Source organism: Leiobunum rupestre, chromosome 4 (assembly GCF_980474605.1).
Source record: "Leiobunum rupestre chromosome 4, qqLeiRupe1.1.hap1, whole genome shotgun sequence".
Taxonomy (NCBI): Eukaryota; Metazoa; Arthropoda; class Arachnida; order Opiliones; family Sclerosomatidae; genus Leiobunum; species Leiobunum rupestre.
In genome coordinates this window covers 4,209,686-4,219,120 of record NC_143387.1, presented here as the reverse complement: position 1 = coordinate 4,219,120, position 9,435 = coordinate 4,209,686, and the positions used below count along the sequence as shown (strand labels likewise).

Genomic DNA, 9,435 nt, shown 5'->3' with positions numbered 1-9,435 from the left:
TTAAAACTTCCAAATATAATAATTATTATTATTAAACATCTTATGTAACTTCATTCCTTTAATAAGGCTAATAATCGTAATCTCACTACCATGATTTATATTAATAGTTTGAAATCGGCTCTCAAATGAAAGTTATAGAATGCCATCTGTCATATCATCTATAATATTGAAAACTTTGTAAGTTTCCCTGACAGTTTGTATTTAATTGCTTATCGTTTCATTTGTTTTATTTCAATAGAGTTTACTGAGTCTTGCAAAGTTTTAATTTTTTTAACAGAATAGGGTACCGAATGTTTTCTGTTATTTCAAAGCTCCAAGGATTTGCACTTCTGACAAAATATCAAATTAAACCTATGAAAGATATTCAAGGATAGACAATTATGCAATAACTATACACAAGCTCTTTAATTTTTTGTCTGTGAGCCCAAGTCTAATTATTGTACTATTTCCAAGAAAAATGATCACTTCATTCAATTTCGAATTGGAAAAGAAGTTTGTCAATTATATTTGTTGCTAGTAAATGGACTTTGATTAAAAAACCGGCACCTTATTTCAGTGAATACAACTGCACACGATAAACCAAGGCCTAGGAAGAGAATAATAAATGCTCCAGTGAAATCCAACATGCTCTTTGCTTCGTGCTCTTGAAAGAGCATCTGCCAAATCAGTTTATCTACAGCATAATCAATTTTCTGGTACAGCAAATGATAAATCCATTGTTCAAATAATATTTGAAAACTGAAATAAAATAACAATAACAATAAGCCAAATTTCACCCACTTATAAAACTATAAAGAATAAATTAAATTATTTTTTACGGAGGGAAAATTACTCTTCCAACTTTCGGGACACCCGAAAATATTATTAAATATGGTATTAGTAAACTTTGATACTTAATTATAGGTGGTATAAAATAGTTGAATCCTGGATAAATAGTTTTATCCCAATAAAAATGATTGTCAAAGTTTTTCGTAAAGCTTGCAATTGTGTTGAAATTGTTTTGAATGTTTGTATTCCTTTTATTAATGAGTTCATTATATCAATCAATATTTAAATTTTTAATCACGATGTTATATTTTCCCACACGAGTAGAGAACGTTAACGATGTTCACTTCCTACCCTTTAAGGCGACTTTTATAATAATTTTCCATCAAAACCGTCCACGAAATATTTTGATTTAATAATTTAAAAATTTTAAAATAAACCAAAATAATTAATTAATAAATGACAAGATATTCGGTTTGAAAGACAGAAATGGTGTATAATTGGCCCTAAAACACATGTATAAAAGAAAATTAGCTATATAGGTGTTTTTAGATATTAAAAAACTTGTCGCAGGGTCTCCTGCTTAAACTTTTTAAATTGGGTGTCAGAGATATTCCTTTACATTGGCTTGAATCGCATTTAACACATTGTAAAAGTGAAAGAAAATAAACTTAATCTTATCGTCTTTTCGTGGGGTTTTCAAGAGCATGCCCGAGAAGTCGATCCTCTCCACTCTTCTATTAATGTTCCTTATCAATGATTATCTTATATGATTAACTGAAAATTTCTTGACACTTGTATTAGAGGGTGGCAAAGATTTAAACGTCTTTAAAACGGCCCTAAATCCTTAATTAAAGATAATAGACTGTTGGCTAATGGAATTTAGCTCAATATTAACACGAGGGTTCATATGACTTTTTAACTCCAAATAAATAGCCAATTTTCATTTACCATCTGTAATTGTAAGCAGAAAAGGTCTACTCTTGTAAATAATTAGATCTTATTTGGTTCCTCAACTTAAATGAACCAATCATATCACCAACCTTAAAAATAGACTTAGTTTCGAAATGAATAAGACAATTAGTTTACAACTTTACTTCGCGCTCCTTCATTCTCATATTAGCTTTTGTACTTTGATTTGTGGTAAGAATTTAGCCAGTAATATTATAAATGCACACGAAACGCTATTTAAAATCCTTAAATAATTTAAAAGTATTTGATAAGTATTATAATTTTACATGGTCTATCTTTTCAAATCACTAGCTTAAAACGTAAATAATAACTTTGATCAAAATCTATTAACTTTTTATAACCGCGAAAAATCTTAAATTTTACAAACCCTTTTTGCTAGAACCATTCTACAACTAAACTCTTTTTTTATAAACAGCCAAACTTTTCAATGATATTAACCCTTTATAGAGGTCGGGGACGGTTAATCATAATCCATGATTAAATTAAAGAAATTTACCAGTTAATATTTCGTATTATTCGTAAAAGTTTAGTTTTTTTATCGAAAAAAACTTTTTCCGATTAATTTTACAAATTTATCAAAAAATTCATCGGATTATACAGTAATATAAATAACTTGATCAAAACGTTTTGCGAATTATTTTGAGAGCTTTATCTATTGAATAACAGTTTACCATCTCCGACCTTTAACCCTTAATTCCTTGAAAACCCGTGCCGAAGCTTATATTTACTCTATTAAAATAACATTTTAATATTTTTTGCTTGTACAGTGTTTATGCTGAATAGTCGTTTATGACTAATGGTTTTGTAAGAAATAAATGTAAAATTAAAATGAATTATAAATATTTCATAAGCCCGCGATATTTGTTTTATCTAGATGAGGTGGAACCTTAAAATATTTATTCAGCAAATCCAAGTTTTATTTCGTCTCTTTCTCTAAATGAACCAATAAAAACTTAAAACAAAAAGATTATTCGTTTCCTGTTTCGTTTAATTATAATGGCCAAAGTGTTATAGAGTAGAATAGTGCATTTTAACGCAATATTGAAGCGTAATACATCTGACTGTTTTGGTTGGGTAATTTTCTGACTTCATTTACTTAAGTAATAGAATGACTCTTTAGGTTTATCGAGTACGGAAAGAAGCCACTTAGATAAACCAAAAAGCTATCCTTTCCATAATGCACTATCTGCAAATATTAAAGGTGCAAGTGGTCAATTTTGATCCCCATCTGCATTATGAAATTATGAAATAATTTCTTTTTAAAAACAAGAATAAAACTGAGATATAAACTTAAGTTTTTTCCATATAATTTCTAATTTTATTAAATAAATAATCTAAACAAAAACATGGAAATTACTTAAAAAAATTGGTATTCCCAACTGTTTAAATATAATTATTTCGGTAAGCAGCGGCCGGCACAAAATGTTTAGGGGCTCTAAGTAATTAGTAGTAGATCACGCGACCACACCCCAGTGCCATGCTGGTTTTGATTCATTCTTGGTGAATTCGATATTTAAAATGGTGATTCAGACCAACAAAATGCTAATTTCGACCTTCGAATTGTATAGCTTTCAAATAGACTAATATTTTAAATTATAAAAAATAAACAAGGTGATATCAACCTTTCAAAAAAGCGTCCTTTTAAATAAGAAAACAAGTTAGTGTAGGAAGCTATGCGCTCGCGTGGCAAGAAGGGCTTGCCACCACCCTCCTACGCATTGTAACCCACCTGAACTAATGGCTTTTAAAGTCGCTCGATGACTTAGGTCTTACGTGGTGCTTTGGGTATTAGCATAGCTCATTATTAAATTATCATTAGATGTAAACCAAAACCTTTTTAACATTTGTTTTGGATGAACGTTTGCTTTTTATTAAGGCAGGATTCTGAACTCGAAAATCTAACCATTACATATGTTAAAAATAGCGTACATTTCCCTCAGAACGTGTTTTTCTTGAGTTGTACAATTGATGTTAATCGCAAAACTTAAATAGGTCGTTTGGAAGCCTTTGGAAATATAAAAGCTGTAGGTTGATTCACTGTCATTCAAAGCGAAAGTCATCAACTGTTTCCACGTGAATGTGTTTGCCAAAATGATATTCTCCTTTTTCGAATTGGCTTCGTAAATATCGCTGTCCAGAGCATCGATGATCTGATAAAAGGATTGGCGACCTTCCAACGATGTCAAAATTGGTTTCAGAACAGAATTTGTCGGACACTAAATTAAAAATAACACAATGAGCCTCTTAGCGTAGGATCAGATTTGTTATCCGTTAGGTTTTACCCAAAACCCTTTACATCTTGTGATATGTTAAATAAATGGCCAAGTTCCAATTAAACTCTTTCCTGAAATCTTATAATCTCTTATATACATGTATAACTAGTGGAAGCAGTCACCTGAATTTTGATAATTTTTTATATTTCAATCGTATGGTATTTCTTTAATTTTGGGGGGTTTTGCTGACACTTTGCCTTTTTTCGGACTTTGATTCTGATCCTTATTTTAGTCAATTATTTCATGAAAGTTTCTGTTAAATAATAACGTCCACATCGGGAAAAGTACCTAATTTTGCTTACTTATAAAAATTATTTGGGGGACCATCTTCTCGAAACTTATAATCCTCAACACTCTTGATCTGCCTTCTGTCCGGGAAAAAGCCAATTTGGAATATTTAATAACGATCCATCTACTCTACCTTATCCTGAAGCTATCGATATTCTCGAGAATTCCTAAAGAATGAAAGTTTATCAAGATTAACCTTATCCCGAAGATATCTTATTTTCGGATAGTGAACCAAGGTTCTTTCTTTATCTTATCCTAAAAATATTTTTATGGATAATTCTGTATTCCGGGGAATTCCCCAAGGTTCTATCTTTATGAAGATATCTGTATTCCGGATAATTCCCCAAGGTTCTATCTTAATTAAGATTTACCTTATCCCGAAGATATCTGTATTCCGGAGAATTCCTCAAGGTGGTCACTTTATCGATATTTCTTCCTTGTATTTGCTGGATGTCATCGATTTTTTCGTAGACGGTGAAGGAAGAATCTGACGTCAGCAAGCTGCCCAAAAATATGACGAAGACGAAGGATCCAATGCACCACAATCCAGTTACCATTCGGAATAAAATTCCCTTTGGAAGCGATGGTATTGCTGCGAAATCAAAGGAAATAGTTCAATCTTAAATACAATTATTGCACCGGGAAAGTAAGTGTTGCACCGAACGATCCGTGTTTGAATGATGAACTGGTTTGTTGCTAATTCGAGGCAAACTGCGTTTGACAAACAACGAAATTTTTTTTCCCTTAATTATAAATTTAAGCTCAGCCTACCTTATATATATAAAAGTAGAGCTAAGTTGATAAATTATTTCGTCTTATATAAAAGATGAGCTGAAACCCTAAAATTTCTTGAAACGACACTTGATGCAAGGTTAAGTTTCCCTAAATTTAAGAGATTCACTATTGCGATTCAAGTTCTTTATTTAAAGAGTAAGTTTTATAGGTGTCAGGTTATAACTAAGGGAAAAAATTATCCAAGGTGTTAGTATTTGACCCAAACTGAGCGTGCTACCAATTGCGTACTTTGAAACTATCTAGTTACAGAAATTTAAAGTCTGAGCTGAAAGCTTCTTAGAAATGCGAATGATAATAATTTCAAGAAGATTTACTATAATTTGATTTCTCTAGCGGAGTCTGAATCAGATCCCTATAATTTGGTTGGTTAAAGTAAGCGCGAGCCCTACAGAAAAGAAGTTTACCTAACAGCATGAGGCCAAAAGATTTTTACGTAAAAAAATGAGGTGGGCTCGAACCAAATCGAAAAAAAATCACTTAATGCATTAGGGGAGCTAAAATCAAATCAAAAAATTACCTTAATGTTTAAAATGAGCCCTAGCCAAACCCAAAATAATTTTAGGTAAAAGTACTAACGACGTAAGTGAGCCTGAAATTAAGTCTAGCGTACAGTTATGGAGGTGGAAAGATTTGTTTAACAGCTGACACGAGTATAAATAAATTTTAATAATGATGCTTATTATTAAATTCGTTTTTTGAAGCCATCAATTTTGAAGCATAGTATTTTAAATGAGTATCTGGAATCCTTGAAAATGTTTTTGCTACTAGTTTGCACAATTTCGCAAATACATTAAAGTAAAAAAAAGTGGTTAAAATCAATGATTTTTATTTCAATGGCGCAATCAAACTTGTTTAAAGACATTGAAGACATGGTTCAAGGTCATACGATGTTCCGAATATTAAAATTTCTTACCATGATAATTTCGATAGTTATTAGCGCTTTATTGCAATTTTCCCTTTTACGACCTTTGTGATTTTTGTAAATTTTTTCTCGATTTCCTATTGGTAAAATCCGATCGGGTCTACGCTATTTTGCCGAAAACCTAACGGCAAACACTTTTCTATTTGGAACCAACTTTCTAACGCTTACGGTTCTCAAGATAGTTTTTGGATGACCTTGAAGACATGGTTCAAGGTCATCGACATTTTCAAAGAAGATTTTCCGTTACACACTCTATGCGACCTGAAAGTTTCAAATTCGTACCTTAAACTGTTTTGGAGATATTGGCCCTTGTCCACATTTTAATGGACACCCTGTATATCTAGTATGAAACTACCTTATTTAAAAAGTTGACAACTTTTTTCTGCAACAGAATATTTAGGCTACCCTCATCATTTTAATTTGCAGAAAAGTTAAAAACATATCACATCTAATCTGTTGGTGCCGCAGGAAATCAAATGACCTTAAAAATTAGTTTCTTTATACGAATATTTAGGTAATCAGTGTTACATTATCTGCCTCATGGAAAGTGAGTGATTTTCCAAACTTACATTTGAAAAATATTGGATGAGATAAAATCCAGAAGATTTCATTGAGCTCGAGAAATTTTGTTTTCCAGTTTAGCGGCTTCCTTCTGTTCTTCTCACCGAGTTTTAATAACCACAGATAGCAGGCCACACAGATGTACGACGAAAGGAAAGACAAGGTAACCTTAAAAGTTTGTCCAAGAAAGTGTTCAAAATCAAAACGTGAGTAGTAGTAAATATAGTTATTTTACCGTACACAGTATATCTTAAAAATAATATAATTAATTCTTTAATCCCATCGTTAGTTAAATAACATAATATTATGAAATTTTGTCTTTTTAAAAGTAATTGGTAAGAAAAAGTTTAATTAAACTTGATAGAAATTTTCTACTATGCAGTTTCAGTTGTTTAATAATTTAATAGTATTTTATCAATATTATTAAAAATATTTAAATTTATTAAATAACAATTTATCATATTACTTTTAATGGTTGTTGAGACCTATTTTTTCATAATATTTTAAAAGCAGCGAACACTTCTTATGCAAATCACTTTAGTCTTCATCTTGTTCAGAAACGTGTGACGAATATTTACTCTGGGAGAGTCTTCTATTTTTAATTTGTTCCCTAAATTTAACCGACTGAAAAATTAAATCTAGGGGGGATAGCTGCGCTGCTTATGGTTTATTTATTTTTCCGCTTATATTTATACCGATGAATGAAATAATTTATCACAACAATTTCCGTTCCGAATTACCTTTGTTTATTTTTTACGAGATCCGAAATTTGGGATGGTTCCCAACCGACTTCCTTACTCCAAGTTCTCCCCTTTTCTTACATTCAAACAAATTTTAAAAAATACCGAGGGAGCCTAGCAGCTATTTCCAACCAATGGTTGACCGCCGACCCCTTAAACCCTCCCAGAAATGTTCGCTCGCCTGATCTCTTGGCATAACGGGTTTTTTCCAAGAAAACCCCGTCGCACTGGAATCTTACCCAATGAACAATTCTCTGGGTATTGGGTATTGTTCAAATGCGAGCGAACTTTTCTTCACCTCGCCCTTTTGGCGTCCATAATACAATACAGTATATAAAATAAAACCGTTAACATTTCCACAAAAAATATAAATTTTACAAACATTTAAATCTAAATACAAATTGTTACATTTTCCCCCATAAAATACACTTAACACCAAATAAAATAAAATATTTAAAACAGCTACTCAAAGTTTTCACAACGTGAGTTAAATTTAAAATTTTTGGGAATTTAAAATTTATTTAAACTTTATGGTTGAAAAATATAATTATTGCCGTAAATGGCCTTGGCAACACACATACGGAAAATAAAACCGAAACTTAAATATTTAGATATAAGTAAAAGTAACTCAAATAAGTTTTATTCTTCCGTTATAAAATATCTTGCGTTTACCTACTCGTTTGAACATTTAAAAAAATTACGGGATTTGGAAATCCAAGTTTTTATACCTCTTTTGGCGAGTTTTCAAAAAATCCACTGTGAAATTTTCCTGAAAATTTGTTTATTGATAATATTATCTCTTTTGAGGTCTGAAATTGAGATGGCGCTGCTGTAGAATTTTAAATAACTGACAACATTTACGTCATGAAATGTGTGTCAAATATGAGATGTGATCAGAAAATGAAAATGTAATTTTCAATCGCTTACAGTTATCTCCAACGTTTTCACAAAATTTTTTAGTATATGTGTTCCGCTCACATTAATTAATGTCACGGTCCCACCAGATCTTAAAATCTCAATTTAGTCGATTTTATTGCCAGTTTTCAATTGTAAAGTGGAACCGGTTTTAAGGCGATAATGAAACGTTGTCTGAAGTTGAAGATGGAAATATGCCAAAGGACCCCGCACATTTAACATGGAGATGTGCTTTTGGCTAATTTTGATAAAAATTGGGATTTAGGTAGATCTCGTTGTGCTTAACAAGGTTTCAATGGGACAAAATCTCCTTAGATGTATGGTTCGACCTGCAGAGGGCCTTAAAGTTTTGATATTTCACCTACTGGCCCCTGTAAAAGTGTTTTAATAGCAGTGCACCGTTGTTTAGGGAGAGGTCCACATTTCCTCTCAGGCTCAACCATTAGTTCGTTCGCTTAGCTGATAGTTGTTAGGTCGTTCGTTTGTTCGTTCGACAGACAGGATTGTTGAAAGTAGAGAAATGAGCTTCTTATTTATGGCTCTACAGTTTTCGTTGGTGGTGGATAAAATGTTGACTTTAATGCTGGAACTCTCCCTATTAGAACACTTTTACGGGGGCCAGTAGGTGAAAAATCAAAACTTTAAGGCCCTCTGCAGGTCGAATCATACATTTTAGGAGATTTTGTCCCATTGCAACCTTGTTCAGCACAACGAGATCTACCTAAATCCCAATTTTCAACAAAATTAGCCGAAAGCACTTCTTCATGTTAAATGTGCGGGGTCCTTTTTCAAAAGTAACAAGAACACTCAAATTGTCTATAAAACTTACTAATGCATCGAAATTTAGGAAATGGGCGTATCCTGACACCTTCATCGGATCGGGAGCACCAGACACAACAACGCTGTCTGTTGTTTGAAAAATGGGAGATGGATAATAATATACTGGATTTTCAAAAAGAGAGATATCAAACGGGATGAAAATAAGGTGATAATTCTAGAAAAAGAAGTAAAATATTAGTTAACAATATTATGGTCAATTTTATTTTTATAATTTTCTCGTTGAAATGGATCAGTCTATAATCCCTGTCATACACGTTTGTAAAATTTTATCAATTAACTTATTTAAGTTGTAAATATATACACTTTTTTTATTATTTTATTTTTGACAAAGCAATTAACGACTACTGCCTTAAGCCGAAAAACT

General features: G+C 31.8%; 1 protein-coding gene across 1 annotated transcript; it reads right to left on the bottom strand.

Moving 5' to 3' along the window:
* Positions 1 to 3,539: 3,539 nt before the first annotated feature.
* LOC149945907 (uncharacterized) lies at positions 3,540 to 4,878 on the bottom strand. Its single transcript, XM_090174080.1, has 2 exons — positions 4,670 to 4,878; positions 3,540 to 3,953 (listed from the first exon to the last, which is right to left on the bottom strand). Exons 1-2 carry the CDS (start codon positions 4,853 to 4,855, stop codon positions 3,636 to 3,638), a joined length of 504 nt encoding a protein of 167 aa, XP_090030206.1. The 5' UTR covers positions 4,856 to 4,878; the 3' UTR covers positions 3,540 to 3,635.
* Between the last annotated feature and the right edge of the window lie 4,557 nt (positions 4,879 to 9,435).

Bases quoted from the DNA above. Each gene is read 5' to 3' on its own strand.
- LOC149945907 (XM_090174080.1), bottom strand. From the start codon at position 4,855: ATGGTAACTGGATTGTGGTGCATTGGATCCTTCGTCTTCGTCATATTT. The intron at 3,954-4,669 runs GTAAATCTTAAT...TTTTTAATTTAG, and splicing joins ACAGATATCTTCGGGATAAG to TGTCCGACAAATTCTGTTCT.